The sequence below is a fragment of the Podospora pseudoanserina genome, chromosome 5, assembly GCF_035222485.1.
Source record: "Podospora pseudoanserina strain CBS 124.78 chromosome 5, whole genome shotgun sequence".
NCBI lineage: Eukaryota > Fungi > Ascomycota > Sordariomycetes > Sordariales > Podosporaceae > Podospora > Podospora pseudoanserina.
The window spans coordinates 1,652,197-1,668,333 of NC_085924.1; the positions used below are offsets into that span (position 1 = coordinate 1,652,197).

At 54.1% G+C, this 16,137-nt stretch overlaps 6 protein-coding genes across 6 annotated transcripts; 4 read left to right on the top strand and 2 right to left on the bottom strand.

The window, feature by feature from the left end:
• Nucleotides 1-630: 630 nt before the first annotated feature.
• Nucleotides 631-1,674, top strand: QC764_503990 (uncharacterized protein; the record flags this gene model as incomplete). Its single annotated transcript, XM_062947651.1, has 1 exon — nucleotides 631-1,674. The coding sequence occupies one exon, from the start codon at nucleotides 631-633 to the stop codon at nucleotides 1,672-1,674; it is 1,044 nt and encodes a 347-aa protein (XP_062798874.1).
• Nucleotides 1,675-2,013: 339 nt separating this feature from the next.
• On the top strand, nucleotides 2,014-3,475 carry QC764_504000 (uncharacterized protein). Its single transcript, XM_062947652.1, has 3 exons — nucleotides 2,014-2,532; nucleotides 2,605-2,633; nucleotides 2,689-3,475. The coding sequence occupies exons 1-3, from the start codon at nucleotides 2,259-2,261 to the stop codon at nucleotides 3,187-3,189; spliced, it is 804 nt and encodes a 267-aa protein (XP_062798875.1). The 5' UTR covers nucleotides 2,014-2,258; the 3' UTR covers nucleotides 3,190-3,475.
• A 2,252-nt stretch (nucleotides 3,476-5,727) lies between these two features.
• QC764_504010 (uncharacterized protein) lies at nucleotides 5,728-6,519 on the top strand (the record flags this gene model as incomplete). Its single annotated transcript, XM_062947653.1, has 1 exon — nucleotides 5,728-6,519. The coding sequence occupies one exon, from the start codon at nucleotides 5,728-5,730 to the stop codon at nucleotides 6,517-6,519; it is 792 nt and encodes a 263-aa protein (XP_062798876.1).
• Nucleotides 6,520-7,509: 990 nt separating this feature from the next.
• IDI-2 (IDI-2 precursor) lies at nucleotides 7,510-8,558 on the top strand. The gene is made up of 2 exons (XM_062947654.1): nucleotides 7,510-8,009; nucleotides 8,067-8,558. Exons 1-2 carry the CDS (start codon nucleotides 7,825-7,827, stop codon nucleotides 8,353-8,355), a joined length of 474 nt encoding a protein of 157 aa, XP_062798877.1. The 5' UTR covers nucleotides 7,510-7,824; the 3' UTR covers nucleotides 8,356-8,558.
• Nucleotides 8,559-8,784: 226 nt separating this feature from the next.
• IKS1 (putative serine/threonine-protein kinase iks1) lies at nucleotides 8,785-13,146 on the bottom strand. Its single transcript, XM_062947655.1, has 3 exons — nucleotides 12,690-13,146; nucleotides 8,967-12,498; nucleotides 8,785-8,898 (listed from the first exon to the last, which is right to left on the bottom strand). The coding sequence occupies exons 1-2, from the start codon at nucleotides 12,734-12,736 to the stop codon at nucleotides 10,311-10,313; spliced, it is 2,235 nt and encodes a 744-aa protein (XP_062798878.1). The 5' UTR covers nucleotides 12,737-13,146; the 3' UTR covers nucleotides 8,785-8,898; nucleotides 8,967-10,310.
• A 128-nt stretch (nucleotides 13,147-13,274) lies between these two features.
• Nucleotides 13,275-14,663, bottom strand: QC764_504040 (uncharacterized protein; the record flags this gene model as incomplete). The annotated part of the gene is made up of 3 exons (XM_062947656.1): nucleotides 13,275-13,567; nucleotides 13,670-14,450; nucleotides 14,502-14,663. 3 exons carry the CDS (start codon nucleotides 14,661-14,663, stop codon nucleotides 13,275-13,277), a joined length of 1,236 nt encoding a protein of 411 aa, XP_062798879.1.
• Nucleotides 14,664-16,137: the final 1,474 nt, after the last annotated feature.

A 16,137-nucleotide genomic window follows, 5' to 3' on the forward strand; every position in this document is an offset into this window, starting at 1 on the left:
ACCACCCTTAAATCCTAATCCTCACCTCGGATCCCGTGAATCCTGACCCCCAACGCCCGACTTCAGACGCCCAGGCAGGGGCACGGTACCTGCCGGGGATCTGAGCAACGGTGTGACCTGGCCGCCGGGGCCCCCAGAGCCAAGGAGGCTCAAGGAGGCTCTTGGCTCGGTGCAGGGGTGCGCTCACTGAACCTCAACCGCCGTCCTGCGACACAAGCGACGTCGACGTCCCCTTCGAGATGGAGCACGGCTCGACTATCCCATTTTGGGCCTTGTCGTCGCCATCCAAGTGCCAGTATGATCGCCATTAGGGGGCGCCTTTCACTCTTCTTTCCCTGGGCCCTGGGCCGTGGCTGCTTGGGTGTCATCCCGTCTCTGGAGGATTGTTCTATATAACCTCAAGTTTCCCATCCCTCTTGTCTCTTTTCTTTCCTTCCTCATTCCATTCAGCAAGTTCATCGCTCTCTTTCTTGTTTTCTTCAGTCTTTTCAGTTCTGTGAACTCTTCGTTTCGTTCCGCTCTTTCGGCATTTGCACATTCTTTACAACCGCTCGGCCGGTCCTTTACTTCTCCGCTACACCATCCCTACAAAAACAAGTTTTAGTGCGATAACTTCTGTTTGTCATCACCATGTATTCCAAGGCTGCTATCGTCGCCCTCATGCTGGCCGTTGTCGAGGCCCGTTTCGGGCAAGAGGGTGCCGTCCAGGGCGCCGTCCAGGCTCTCGGTGCCTTTGGCAACCCCGGTGCTGCCGGCACCTTGGCCGGTCAGACTCCCAGCGTTCTCCTCGCCGGAGCCAACGCCTGCGCGAAGCTCCAACTTGCCGACCAGATCGTCCAGGAGCTCGGCACTGACGATGCCGTCATCGCTGCCGCCAAGCTCCTCGTCCAGGCCGAGAAGAACTTCAACCCCTTCGCCGTCTCCATCCCCAGCATCTGCTCTGATGCCGGTCTCCCCGCCACCGAGGCCCTCCGTGGCATCATTCCTCTGGTCGACCCCGATGTTCCCGGCGCCGCTGAGCAGAACGCCCGCTCTGCCCAGTCCCTGAACAACCCCTTCAACGCCAACGGCCTGTCTGTTGCCGACATCACCGCCGCCCAGGGCTTCACTGACTTTACTGCTCAGAGCCTTGGTGGTGCCAACGCTGCTCCCCCTGCCGGTGGCAACAACAACAACAATAACAACAACAACAACAACAACAATAACAACAACGGCGGCAACGTCAACTGCGGAGCTCCACGCACCCTCACCACCGTGATCGTGGCCGCTCCCACCGCCACTCCCGCCCCCGCTGCCGGCAACGGTAACAACAACAACAACAACAACAACAACAACGGTGGCAACAACGGTGGCAACAACGCCGCCCTCGACTTCGGCTCCTGCGTGCCCACCATGAACTTCCTCGGCGGGCGCGGCAACCGGCCCGCGACCGAGTTCACCTTCAACGCCATTGACCCCGTCATCCTCTCGCGCCAGGGCGAGGCCCTCAACCCCAACATCATCACCAACCGCATCTGCGACGAGCTCACCAACATCTGCGGTGCCAACCAGGCGGCCAAGGACGCCTGCCTGGACGCCAAGGCCCAGATCCAGGCTCTCGGGACCAGGGACGCTTCCACCGCTGTTGCGTGGAACACTCTTTTGGGGTTCCCTGATGTGAATGTTAATGTTTAAGGGACCAAGGATAGGAGGTGTTGTTTCTTCTTGTTGTGAGATATGATGATATGATTCATTTCTTTACCGTTGTTTTTTTGTTTCTTTTTTTTTTTGTTGTTGTTGTTGGGGTTTTTTCTGGGGGGGATGGAAGGAAGGAAGGGGTAATGATAGTAGCTAGTTAGTGTGAATTGACTGGTTGCATGGGTATACTTCTCTGTCTGTTTGTTTTGCTTGTGATGTTGCTATCTTCCTGTGAAAATGCGCATACTGTGTGACGAAGCAGCAAACACTGACTGACTTAATACCACCACCGGGCAGGACAGGCATGTGGGGCACTGTCTCGGCTCCCTCCCCCCCCCACACTTGGTTCATCCGATGATGCAATCCATTGTGAACCCATCAGTTACTGGGTTTGTCATCAACACTCGAATCCCCTTTTCTTCCGGTTCGAGTGTGTGATTTTATATTTACCGTCACTCTTCCATTCCCCAAACTCACAAAACACAACATACCTCCCTACTCTACCTAGGCTTTTTCACAACTTGAATTCCCAAACCCCATTGGGCCCCCCCCCCCCAGAACAATTTTACAAGCCACCAAAAATGTCCCACCACGTCCTCCTCCTAGGCGGCCACGGCAAGGTAGCCCAGCTCCTGACCCCCTTGCTCTTGAAGCGCTCCTGGACTGTCACGAGCGTGATCCGGGCTCAGGAACAAGTCCCCACGATCAAGAAGTTGGGGGAGAGCCAGAATGGGAAGCTGAATGTTCTCGTCAGGAGCCTGGAAGATGTCAAATCTACAGATGACGCCAAGAAAGTCATTGAAGACGCCGGGAGGGAGGGAGAAAAGGGGGTGGACTATGTTGTTTGGAGTGCCGGTTTGTTTTTTTTTTTTTTTTTTTTCGTTTCCCCCCTGCGATGAGATGAGATGGGTGCTGATAGGGTTGTAGGTGCTGGTGGGAAGGGTGGTCCGGAGAGGGTAAAGACTGATCAATCCACCTTGTAATGTGCTATGGGGATGCTAACAGGGGTAGACCTACGCCATCGACCGCGACGCCGCCATCCACTTCATCCGCGCAGCTGCCTCCACCCCCTCCATCACCAAGTTCTTGATGGTGTCTTATCTTGCTTCTCGCAAGGCAAAGCCTGCGTGGTGGAGCGAGGAAGAGTGGAAAGCCGCCCAACATGTCAACAATGAGGTCTTGCCGACGTACTACAAGGCCAAGATTGCTGCTGATGAGGAGCTGTACCGTGTTTCGAGGGAGAGTGAGACGCTTGTGGGGATTAACCTCCGTCCTGGGACGTTAACGCTGGAGCCGGCCGGGAAGGTGGAGTTGGGGAGGACGAAGGGGTCGCGTGGGGATGTGAGCAGGGAGACGGTCGCGGTTGTTGCTGATGAGTTGTTGGCCAGGGAGGGGGTGAGGAATGGTTGGATTGATTTGTTGGATGGGGCCGAGGGGGTGAGGGAGGCGGTGGAGAGGGTTGTGAGGGAGGGGGTTGATGCTGCGGAGGGGGATCCGGTTTACGATGAGTAGTTACGGGTTGTGGTATGGATTTATGGTGGATTTTGTCTACTCGGGAGGATCTGCGTTGGGAATGATTTTAGTGTTCGGTGAAAGAAAATCTGCGGGTTGTCAATGAATGCCGGCAAGAGACCGACTGACGAGAGCCGTGGGAGCAACCAGACTGCCTGACCTACGGGGGGCAACCTCCATATAGCCCTCCACCAACTCGGCCGTGTAATCAATAGTTATTTGGATCGTACGTAAATTCGTTTGATACAGGGTCACCCTCCCATGTGCCGGTCGCAGTCAGTCACGCAGTTCAACCGAAAGGCGGCAAAAAGTGGCCGAGATATAACCTAGCATTTGATATCTCTATGGCTGCGGTGCCCGAGTCGGCCTTTAGACAGGCCTTTCCTGCAACTTGCCGATGAAACAGCTCGTGATTTTTATGTGGCAGAGGGCTGACATATGACAATTGCAGCTCCCTCTACTGAAGAAAGAGGTGATAGTATTCCATCTGAGACACAGGGAAAAGCTACAAACAAGCAAATTGAAGACTGGCGGAAACCCTGAGAGCAACCTGCCCGCCTGGCCCAAAACAGGGAGCACTTCATTCTCCCACACGCGAGGAGTAACTCAAAATGGGCAGGCATACAAGGTCAACTCATCGTCTCTGGCGTCCTCAATCTTCATCTCGGTCACCACCTTTGAGTCGTCCTCGTCGCCAACATGAAGGCGTCTCCCCTCACCACCGGGCTCCTGCCCCTCGCCTCCCTTGTCTTGGCCGTCCCAGTTCCCGACCCCATCACGATCTAACCTCCCCGGTGCTGCCACGCCGGTGATCATCCCGCCTACCACCGGCGGCGGTTGCGTTTCCGGACCGCTCGGGGAGGATAAATTCAAGACTAACCTCGGACCCATCGGCATTGCTCCCCGGGGACCGAATAATGGGACGGGGTATAACCCCCGCTGTTTGTTGAGGGATCTCTCCCCCGCGATCAGCCAGCAGGCGTTGCGGCCGAGCAATATGACTTTCTTTGCTTGACCAGGAGTGTTTTGCGGATTTTAATGTCAATCTGGACGCGCCGCCGAATGGGCTTGGGGTGCACCCGGGGGGGGGGGCATCTATCGGTTGGGATGGTGGAGTTGGGTGTGTTTGTTAGTCCGGGGATCCCGATCTTTTATCTGCATCATGGGAATATGGATAGGCAGTGGGCGATTTGGCAGGGGGCAGGATCAGGAGGGACGGACGGGGGTGGTTTGGGGCACGCAGACTACGGGGAATGGTAAGTTTTATCTTTTTGACTTTGTTCGTATGTCCTAGTGCCAACTTCACGCTTAACACGGCCGGTGCCGTTTGGGTATCTTTCGCCGGATGTGCCGCTTTTTTAGGGAGCTGGATAGAGTCCACGATCGAGGGGCCGCATTGCTACATCCATGAGTAGGCAGGCATGTTATGTATGCATGTACCGGGTTGCAACCCGTGGAGATGAAGAAATGAGAATGAATCCTTATCAATCAATGAATTGCCCGTGTGCTTTTTCCCACTTGTGGGGTTGTGTGACAAGGAAGTCTGGATATGCGGGTAATGCCACGTTCTCGGAGGGCCATCCCACCGGCACCGGGTGGTAAGGTGAGTGGTAGTATGCCGACGGCAAGGCCGGGGAAGAGTGCCGTAGCGGGGCCGCGGCGGGGACCTTTTGCTGGAGAGAATGGGTTGGTTTTTTTTTCTTTTTCTTGGCTTTTTTTTTTCATTTTTTTTTCTTTTTGTTTCTTTTTCTTTGTTGCTTACCAAAGAGACCACCCGGAGACATAATTTGACACAAGGTCCTCGGAGACAAAAAAGGAGACAAAAACCTCGGCATGCGTCTCATTAATGGCCCCGTATCTGGCATCGATTTTATGTTCGATTCCATCGGGTTTCCATCTTCCGTTGCGGCCCCCCGGGACTCTATTAGTAAGGTGACGGTGGGACGGCGAATGTTTTGGTAAAAACCGGGCAAGAACATGACCCCGAGACCCCCCAACTGCCTCGGTGGGTAACGGTGGGGTGGCGGGGTGGGAATGGGCAACCACAATGTGTGCCCAGGCCGGAATCTTGGATCAGTGTGATTGTGCGCGTCATATATCAAGGGGAACGACGACGTCCGACTGAGAAGAGATCAGCTTTTCCCCGCAGTGGTGTTGATATTTGGAGTTCACTTTAACTACCTACCACACCTCACCTCATCTTATCACAACACTCTCATACATACTACCACCACCTGCCATCACGTCAATCCACGTTGAATAACCTCACCACCACCGGCCAAAAATGAAAGAAGCCCTCGTCAGCAAAGGCCCTCAGGTCGAAATAGTTAACACCCCATCCCCTCCCTCCCCTCCCCGGACCACATCCTCATCCGCGTCGTCGTCACCGGCACCAACCCAAAAGACTGGAAACTCCCCGACCTCTACGAGCAGGACGCCCGCACCAACCCAGGCGATGACATCGCCGGCATAGTCCACACCGTCGGCGCCAACGTCTTTGAGTTCAAGCCCGGCGACCGCGTCGCCGCCTTCCACGAGATGCGCACCCCCCACGGCAGCTTCGCCGAGTACGCCGTCGCCTGGCAGCACACCACCTTCCACATCCCCAGCAACATCTCGTTCGAGGAGGCTGCCGCTCTGCCCCTCGCGGCCATGACCTCTGTTGTGGGGCTGTACGACCGGTTGAGGCTCCCGCAGCCGTGGTCGCCCGAGGTGAGCAGAGACGAGGTGACGGATATTCCGCTGCTGATTTACGGCGCGTCGTCCGCGGTCGGGTTTTACGGGTTGCAGTTTGCGCTGAGGAGCAACATGCACCCTTTGATCTGCGTGGCTGGGTCGGCGAAGGAGTATGTGAGAGGGTTTATCGATGAGTCAAAGGGAGATGTGGTTGTTGATTACAGGGATGGACCGGAAGCGACGGTGGAGGGGATCAAGAAGGCGCTGAAGGGGAGGGAGTTGAAGTATGCTCTTGATGCGGTTTCGTTGCCGGAGAGTCTCGACAATATTGCCGAGGTGCTGTCAACGGATGGGGGCCATGTCACTCTTGTGCTTGGACATCCGAAGAAGGGGTTGAAGGAGGGGCAAAAGTACAGCGTTACTATGGTGGGCGATGTTCATAACGATCACAGGGATTTGGGGTATGTGTACTTTAGGTATATTGCTAGGGGGTTGGCCGAGGGCTGGTTTAAGCCGCAGAGGGTCGAGGTCGTGCCTGGTGGATTGGGGGGTGTTCGGAAGGCGTTGGAGGATTTGAAGAAGGGGAGGGCGAGTGGAGTCAAGTATGTGATGAGGATTGAGGAGACGGAGGGGTTGGTCAAGGGGGATAGGTGAGTCCCCCCAGTGGATGTTTGTCAAAATGACGGGAAGTTGGTGTGAGGAGAAGTGTAGACTCGTAGGCAAGGCCTTTAGACTCGAGTAAATAGATTGTTATGTGCCATACCTAGCTTATTGAAGCACTCCAACCAAGGCCTGACTGTCTCTCATGCTGTCAAGCGCCCTTTGTCATTCATGCCATTCGAAAAGGAACCCTGGTGTCCCCGCCATCTTACCGCCGTTTCTTCCCGCAATTCGATCATCGGGGACGATCCAGAAAGACGTTGGTTGGACTCTGCAGGGCCAACACTACGCCATATCCCCTTTCCGTATGCCGAGTTTGAAGATCCGGAGCTTGTGCGTGAAGTTTTCCAGGACCTACCGGAATCTCAGAGGATACCGCTCTGGTCGGTAAACTCCTGAAAGTGTTTTGGCTGGGTCCTTTCAACCGGCCATGAAATCATGGCGCTGTTTATTCAGTCTTATTGTGGCAAAGAAGCGAGTAGAGCGAAAGACTTTACGTAAGTCGTGTGGAAATCGATGCCTTCTACGGCCGCAGTTTTTTTTTTTTTAAGTTTTTTTTTTTACATATACACACACTCTGGCCTATGAGCAGCAGGGCTGGGACGTATGTGCTGACAGAGGTGGGTTCACATTAGGATCATTGTTTCAGTTCGACAAATGGTCGGTGTAATGTTAGTGGGTAGTGAGAGGGGCGTAGTGCATCCCAAAGTCCGAGGTCTATCCAACTGCTCGCACTTGACAGCATTCCTCGGATAAGACTGATGGATGACCTGCCCTATCAAGATTGAGACTACAGTCACCGCATAAGCTGCCTGCATACCTTGAGACAGGGAATATGGGGCGTTACTAAGGTTCTTCGACATCGTGATCATTATGATCGCACCATGAGCGAGGCCAAGAACAGCGCCTCACCTAATCAGCCCTGCGGTGCTACTTTCAGCTGCAACAACAGCTGAAGACAGCGTGTAGAATCCTAAACTTGATGTGGATCTTGTTGCTGTTGATCGGGAACGGCCAGTCATTCACTGCTTCTCGTCGGGCCGTCAACGTATCGCATGAACGAGCAGAACGAGATGTGGTGGTGTATCAATCCTCAAGGAAGGCATGGTGATGGACCATCATTCATGATTCCATACCTCATAGCCTTTGTCACTGAACAGAGGGTACAACCAAGACGTCGAATTTTGCGTATAAGAAGCCACGAACACGCTCGCCATCACTGCTCTTTCTTTCACCATCAGTCTCTCAGACATCACCGTCCTCTCACACAACTTCACACCAACGCCAACCTTCAACAAAATGCAATTCACCACCGCCCTCCTCCTCGCCCTCCAGGCCACCTTCGCCCTCACCAGCCCCGCCCCCGCCCCCGCGGCCAACCTTTCCACCGCCCAACTCGAAGCCGAGTGCGGCAGTCTCCACGCCAACACCTACAACGAGACCGCTCTTCCCTCCGACGTTGATCCAGCCCAGATCCGTCACTGGTAAGTGATCTCTTTCCCCTACCTAACCGAGCGGTTTGCTAACCGCAGACAAAAAAGCGTCGAACACCCCTCCGGCACCGCCACCGAGGAAAACACCCTCGGCAAACGCGACTGCGTCCCGGGCAGCGCGGCCCAGTACGGCTGCGGCAGGGGCGGGTACTGCTGGAGGCGCTGCGGCGGGAGCGGGGGCTCGTGGTGCTGGCAGGCGGTGAACAACGGCTGGGGTGACTGGATCAAGTGCACTGCGAACAGCCAGTGTGCTCCGAAAAGCGGGTGGGGGTGTGGTCAGAGCGAGGGGGATTGCAATGCTTGCGGGTGCTCTTGCACGGGTGGTTTGCCTTTCTAGATGATGAGTTGGCAGAGGAGACGGCTCAGTAGGGGTTGAATAGGATAAGGGGACGGGAAAGACATTGGAAGGTCAAAAGCAACAATGATGGATCGCTTCCAAAGGGTTAGAAGTGGTGTGAACAGTAGCTAGGTACCTAGTTTGTCTTTCTCTCATTCATCACCGACACACAGAATTGAAAATTTGGATAAACATCGTCGGTGTATGCACGTAACCCTATCGGTTGGCCTCGTAGCTCATAATCATTGACATATCCCTTCCCTTTCCTCTCATTCCCAACTACCCACCCTACCTAGGTAAAAGACATAAACAACCACCTCATTCCCAACAAAGACAACAGAATATTAACCACCTAACACCATCCTCCCTCTTTTTCCCATAAAAACAGGACAGGAAACCCAACCCGCAACCCCCAGCCTCTCCCCACGTCCTCACCAAGCTAATCAAACCTCCCCCAATAAGGACACCCACCCACAGCACAGGGGTATTTATTCGACACAACCTCTTCAACCCTGCCATTCACACCACCACACTCGACATTTTCTTTTTTTTATCTTTAAGTCAGCAACCTGATTCCAAACCATGAAAAAACAAGATAGACACAAACATACCGCAGTTCTCACACAAACTCGTAATCCTATGCCCGCAGCGGTGGTGAATGATGATTCTAAGGGTGCACATTCTCCCAGGGTAGGTAGTAGTAGGTATTTTACACTTGCGTCCTGTGATCTGCCAAAACAACAGGACAAATCAACTTGTATATACGTAGGTAGGTAGGTGGGGATAAAGATATCTGATAAGGTAGGTAAGCAAAGATTTGCTGTCGTCTCTATTTCCAAGTTCCGGACTTGATGACACGGTAACTGAGCCGCAAAAAGCAGGTGAGGTAAGTGGCAGTCGTGGAATGTGGAAACTTTTTTTTGTTTTTTTTTTTGCTGCTGCCGCACTCGCAAAGAGCCAATGCGGGCACAAGCCGGACACGGGGAGGTAGTGGAACTGACAAGTGGTTCAAGAAAGTCGTGGACAAGAGTCGAAGTCGTGAAGAAAGAGGGGGCCAAGGTGGGCATGCCTCTGCTTTTGACTTCGTGGCGTAGGACCCCATAGTCGAAAGCAGACTAATCATACCTACCCAGGGTTTTGATAACATGCCTTATTCAACATAGTCATCCTCCACGGCCAGCAGTAGGTATGTATGGCTCACCACTTTCCTCCCAACACCATCACCAAACCACATGCCAGGTCCTAGTCACACACAAACACACACACACACACAACTTGACCATACCCCTCACTTCTCTCGTCTGCTGCTCCACCCCTTTCATTCCCCTCAATGCTATACCGTCTGTGCCATGGATATCGGACAGGTGGGTAGGTTGGTAACAGTTCCTCATTATACCCCTTCCCGACTCCCGAGGTGCCGACATGACGGAGTCGTCTGTGCAAGAACTACTATTACTTTGTAACGAGGCGTTGCCGGTAGATAACCTAGTAGCGATGAACACCTATCATCACTAGCATACATTGCTATTGACAGTTTTCCTCGAGCTAGGGCGACGATGATGACCATAGGTATCCAGGCAGATCCCCACGGGCCATCCATTCATACAGCCCGCGCTCATCCAGGTCAGCCATCCACTTGTGTCCGATAAACGCCATACCAAACCCTTCGTATACACCCACCCCCTAAGATATTGAAACCACTCAAAAGCACTCCTAAGAAACTGGTCAACTGACTCCCTTTTGAGCACTCAAATTTACTCGCTCAAAAGATAATTACCTTCCCACCTACCCGTTCTATAACATTAATGCCATCCCATGTCCCAGCCCGTCTGGTGTAAATCCGAAACCTTATCCCGCCCGCTTCTGATCTCTGGCCTTTTCGTCTGTCATCAACATCATACTAAAGTGGACCCAATGTTCGGATACCTCAAGATCCGAAACAAAACAAGGCGACATCACAACCAACCCTCCCATTCCTCATCACCCCTCCTCACAATCGGCACCGCCGCCGCACAAAGGACCGCAGCACGGGACGCAACCCATAACACAATAAAGTGCGCCCCGAGCAACACCCAACTCCTCCTCCATCCTACCATCCAGCCCGAGTTCCTTACACCACCACCAACCGGGTGTACAACCCTCGGACTACCATCAGGTCCAACCCTAATGACAACAGGACTACCACCCCCATCATCAGCTCCCTCTCCCTCCCCCCCAACAACCCCACCCCCATCTCCCTCCCTATCCCCCCTCCCCTGGCTAAGCCCAACCAAATCCACCGTCGCCATCCCCACCAACAACCCCATCACCACCACAGAAGAACTGTAAGGCCAACAAACCCAACTCAGACTCACCATCTTCCCCACAAACACCCCCACCCTCAGCAGAACCTCATTCTCCCCCCCCCACCTCCTCACCCTCCACTGCGCTAGCATAGCCCCATTCCTCACCCTCTCCAGCGCAGTAGTAGGCGGCGGCATCAACAAAGGCGTGGTAATGCTCGCCGCCGCCTCCCCCTCCGGCGAATCATCATCACTCCTCCTGGCCCCCAAAGTCAACTCCCCGCCCGACCCTCTATGCCTCGGAGCCCTCATCATCCTCTTCTGCAAAAGTGAAACCGCCGAAGTCGTCTGCGAAACAGCAGCAAAATCATCCTCCTCCGTAAGAGAATTCACCCTCGCCTGCTTCGTCCCCTCCGGCCTCATCAGACCCGGCTCCTCCAAATTCTGAATCCTATGCCCCCCCATCCCGTCCGAGTTATTCCTCCCCCCACGCATCCCATTCACCCCATCCAACGGCATCTCCCCCTTCATCGCACCAAGCACCTCGTTAGCAGTAGGCCGCTCGAGCGGATTAACCGCTAGAAGCTTCTGAAGTAACTGATACAGCTTGTGCGGCAGATCCGGCCGCTCTCTCCGCTCATCGTGAAACCCCTTCCAGTCCGTAATCTCGGCGCGGAGCTGGTCGATATCCTCCAACTCCTCATTCACCGCGTTGGCAAAGTGGTAGGGCAACCTGCCAAAGCACATGAAATACAGAATCATCCCCAACGAAAAGATGTCCGACTTGGTGGTAAAGTTTCCGTACCTCCCCGTGACATCCTTTTTGAGAACCTCCGGCGCGCAGTACGAGATCGTACCCGTCGAACCGGTCGACTTACGAACCGCATTTTCCGGTTGGACTTCCCCAAAGTCGCTAATCAGGCAAACCAAATGAGCCCCCTCGCGATGCAGCAGACAGTTACTAGGTTTCAGGTCGCGGTGGATGTAGTTTGCAGCATGCAGATAGGCCAAGCCGGACGTAATATCCTTGAAGAGCGAGTAAATCTCCTCAGGGGGCAAGCGACGCTGCATCTTGGGACGTTCTGTCTGGCCCTTGGAGCGACGGCGCATCTGGGCCTTGAGCTGCTCCTTTGTGGCCTCCCTCGGCATGTCGCCAATGACGTAGTGCAGCAGATCGCCGCCATTGCAGTATTGCTGCAGGATGAATGCGCACGCAACTACAGGCGCAAACTGGCTGGTCTGATAATCCTCAAGCCAGACGTGCCGGTAGGAGACAAGGTTGGGATGGGAGAGCTTCGCAAGCAGCTCAACCTCTACCAACACCTTTTCAAGCCAGGCGTGGTCATCTCCCACTGGCACCCTTTTGCAGGCAAACTCTCCCAGAAAGCAGCCGTCAATCTCGTGCCGCACAAGCAAGACAACTCCCTTGCCGCCTCGGCCAAGCTCTCGCTCCTCGATAAAGAAAGTATTAAAGTAATTCGGGCTGAACGCCTCTCGTCGAATGCGGCCGCCGCCCTGGTGAGGCGCCGGTGAGCTCCTCACAGACTCGGCGTCTTGCCGTCCAAGCTCGCTCCCGTCTTCATCAGACACCGAGGCCGGAAACGGTTCGACCAACCGCCGGATAGGACTCGACGGTGGCGGGAGAGGCTGCGTGTGGTTCCGTCGATACTGGCCGGCGCGCAGCATGCGGAAGTAATCGGGATTGACGTAGGTTTCATGGCTCGTCGTGGGCTCAAAGCGCCTCTCGGGGGATGATGTTCGCAGGCTTTGGTGGCAGGTGGGACATTTTGTCAGTTCGAGGCCGCGGATCTCGAGACGCTGCGAGGTGGGGTCGCGGACGACGATGGCGTTGTGGTGACGGCTGCGCAGGAATGTTTATCAGTCTTTGTGTGTTTTTTTTTTCAGAGTCGCGAGACATGGAGCTTGACGGGGAAAAGTGTTCAAGAGAGCAATGAGACACATTGCAGTAGGTGATGCTGTCGTGGGGGTGACGGGAGTCCCAGTGGCATGCATGGACTGCCCCCAGATGGTTTTGGTGGGGGAATGACGTACAGAACAATCTCGCGACCTTCGCGCTCGTGGTAGGGAACAAGGGACATGGCTGGCGTGGACGGGGTGGAAATGGTATGGATATCCTCAGGATATGATCCCAGAGTAAAGATGTCCCATGCTGGTCTCGATATGACGATGCGCTTGCTCTCTTCTCTTTGTTTCGAGAAGGATGCGAGATGGAGTTTCGATGTTTTGGTTGTTGCGGTGACAGGGGCGCTGGTGAATGATTGCCGGGGTTGAGCTCAACGGCGAAGGGCTTGGTCCAGGGTTTTAGCGCATCGAACCACTGCAGCCAGGTCTTGGCAGCAACGGCTCCCCCACTGAAGCTTCCTACACATCAGCTCCGGGAACTATCTCCAGTTTAGATTCCCGAGATGCATCGTGTTACAGCCACATACATGCCCCATCTCTCTCAACCTCACTCTTCATTGGATGCCGCTCACCTGCAAACCATCCGCCGCCAGCACCACAAACATATCACGATCCAACACGTCGATGTGTGATACCATCTCACATTGATTAGTCAACCAGCATATCTCGGGATAACTGCCCCCCCCCCCGCCCCGACCCTCAGCAACTAGCACCCTATACTATTGCTCTTGTCGTGCTGTTCCCAGGAGGCCTAAACCCCACCCCCTTCGTCTCACTCCCCGGACCAAAATCTGGTTCACCACCCAAAGACCCAAGCACATCACCAATATAATTGCAAGGCTTAATCCCCTTATCAAAAACCGCCCCCCAATCCTTCAGAATCCCATTCACAATCTCAATCCCCGCAAGATAGAGATTCTGAATCGCAACCTCGAAGCCATTCTGCTTGAGAACAAGCAAATGCTCATAGGCAGTGACGTTAGGAGGAGGACGATCAAAGTTAGACCCTATAACAAACACAACCTCATCAGCCGAGCTTCTCTCACTAAAACAAAACAAAACAAAGCAAAACAAAACAAAACAAAACAAAACAAAACAAAAAACCTCACCAGTCCTCATAACAACAACCCTCGAAAAGTCCACAACCCCATAAACCGCCATCCTCACCAACGAACCCAGCACCGCATTATCCTCCTGCGCCGTCATGCAGTACCTCCCCGTCCCATTCGTCCAAACCCCCGTCGTCCTCTCAAACGCCTCGCTCAGCAACATCCCCGAGTAATAAACATCGCTCGTGACGGTATCACACTTGACCACCTCCGGCCCACTCGACGCCTTGGCAAAAATATTCCCCTCCGGCTTATACCTCGCCCGGTACTTCTTCGAGTCCTCGTTATCGCTCAAATTCGCCCTGACGGCATAATTAAACGCCGCGTCCCGCAGCGCGTTGCTCACCTCAAACACTTCTGTCCCGTACAGAATCTTGGGGTACTCCTCCGGCTGCGTGGTGCCATAAGCAACATACCCCGTCGTGAAGTTGTCTGGCATCTCCCGGGCGTCGAATTCGTATTGGAGAGCTACTTGGACGGTGTACCGCGCCAGGGCTACGCCGCCGATGGTGGAGTACTTTGGGTTCGCGCCTGCTATGCCGGCTAGGAGGAAGTATGTCTTTGTGAGGTTGAACTTGGGGGAGAGGAGGAGGGCCATGGCCGACGAGGCGGCGTTGATTTCGCCTTCGCAGGTGGTCACCTGGCAGACTTGGAGGTCTTCTCTGCAGTGAACGTGGGGGTATCGTGGGGAGAGGCCGGGGATGGTGATGTTGACGGCCAGGAGGTTACCGTGGCTGTGGGGGGGCATGTTGTCGTACCAGACTTGGGCTTCGGGGGCGAACTGGACTGCGGGTTAGCTTTGGTGAAGTTGGGTTGTGGGGTAGGTACTTGCCATGTTGACGATCATGACCTTGGGGGTGATTTTCCCATCAAGTCTCGGCTCAGGAGGGCTGTTTGCGATGCTGCTATTCCTCGGAGGAGTAGCAGCGGCCAAGCCAAGCTGGCCACCGCGCAAGGCCAGAAATGAGGCGAACGCGCACCGCATGAAGCGCATATCGACCGTTGACAGGGTTGGCTCAGGGGGGAGGCCCCAGTCTTTTCTTTGTATCACCCTCGAGAAGCTTTCGCTTCGTTGTGGAGGTGAGAGGGATGGAGGAAGGTGGTCGACAGATTGACCTGAACGAGGGTAGGTGCAGCGAGTTAAATGAAATTACTTGTTTTGCAGTCATCCCTCCGAGACAAGCAAGAAAGCCCGGGAAGAAGAATTCTTTTTGTCTTCATGGTGAGGCGTTCTTGTGTCAAACTCGATGTCGGGCCTGTGCCTGCCCGCCCGTGGCAGCTGATCAAGACTAGTGAATATCTCCGCGTGAGTGACTCCGTCCCAGATATCATCAGCTGGGGTGAGTAGAGTTTGTGAGACCGAGTAGGGAATTGAGATGATTTTGCCATTTGTTGAGGACAAGGTGAAGAAGTGCTAGTTGCTCTTGCTCCTTTGTAGGTAGAAGAGCATGTACTTTTACCAGCTTGCAGGGTGAAGTCCAAGAGTGAATATTGTCCGCCACCGGCATCGCTTTTCTCCACCACCTGGGAACTTCTCACATATCGATTTCTCGTGCGATTCGATTCCGCTGCCGCTGTGACATCCGGGTAGAATTCCCCTGGCTTATATCGAATGCATTGCATTCTTCTTGTGGATGTGTAACCAACGATCTCAAGAGGTAAACGAGACATGCAGTGGTTCCTGCCACGATCGTTCCGTGTACTACGGCCTGTCAAGCCGTCTGTCTGCCAGAGTTTCCATTGGGTGCCGAACGAGTTTGTCTCAGGTTCTCAGACGTCAACGAAGCTTGGTTGAAGTTTGCCTCAGACAAAACTATTGTTTTTTTTTTTTTTTTAATCTCGGCTATCATTACCGATGTCAGCTGGAAAGGAATCTCTAGCTTGTAACCCACAAAGTCACCGAGGTCAAGCCAGCAACGCAAGTTTGAGCGTACAGTGCCGTGCGTTGCTCTAGACAGTATCTTGTTTTGTCAGACCACAGACCAACTGTGTTCGCATCAACCCTGGGAGGACATGAATACAGCAACCATGATACGTGCGCTTCGCAGTTTCTATTTTTGCTTTTCGTCATCAAAACCTGCGCAAGCTCATATACCCGTACACGTGGCGGTGGAGCTCAACGAAACCTCAGAGGAGCGCTTCCGGCCTTGTTGAACCCATTCCCAGGGACGCGGCGCGAGGGAACGGTTCGGGACGAGTGGTTCGCGTATGAGCTGAAGGTTAGCCAGCCCTGGTTCGGCCAGTGAAGTGGCTGGTGTATTTACCCGGCTTAAGTGATTTTGCTACAATAAAGAGGGGTTCCTGGCCGAAACACAGGCCAGAACTGTCTTGGCCCTTCGGATTGATGTTGAAGAAGCTATTTTTCTGCTGTTCGAGACAACAAAACAGCTGGTCATGGTGGCGGTGTAGTTACCGAGTGTTAGCTCCGGCCTCGAGAGCGCCGCTGACGTGCAGCTCCGATAGTGGAA

What these genes read in the sequence shown, in the direction of transcription:
- IKS1 (XM_062947655.1), bottom strand. Translation starts at nt 12,736, where the DNA reads ATGTCCCTTGTTCCCTACCACGAGCGCGAAGGTCGCGAGATTGTTCT. An exon ending in GAAGGTCGCGAGATTGTTCT is followed by an intron (nt 12,499 to 12,689) that starts GTACGTCATTCC and finishes ATTCCTGCGCAG; the next exon opens with CCGTCACCACAACGCCATCG.
- QC764_504000 (XM_062947652.1), top strand. Translation starts at nt 2,259, where the DNA reads ATGTCCCACCACGTCCTCCTCCTAGGCGGCCACGGCAAGGTAGCCCAG. An exon ending in CTATGTTGTTTGGAGTGCCG is followed by an intron (nt 2,533 to 2,604) that starts GTTTGTTTTTTT and finishes ATAGGGTTGTAG; the next exon opens with GTGCTGGTGGGAAGGGTGGT. An exon ending in GGAAGGGTGGTCCGGAGAGG is followed by an intron (nt 2,634 to 2,688) that starts GTAAAGACTGAT and finishes TAACAGGGGTAG; the next exon opens with ACCTACGCCATCGACCGCGA.
- IDI-2 (XM_062947654.1), top strand. Translation starts at nt 7,825, where the DNA reads ATGCAATTCACCACCGCCCTCCTCCTCGCCCTCCAGGCCACCTTCGCC. An exon ending in CCAGCCCAGATCCGTCACTG is followed by an intron (nt 8,010 to 8,066) that starts GTAAGTGATCTC and finishes CAGACAAAAAAG; the next exon opens with CGTCGAACACCCCTCCGGCA.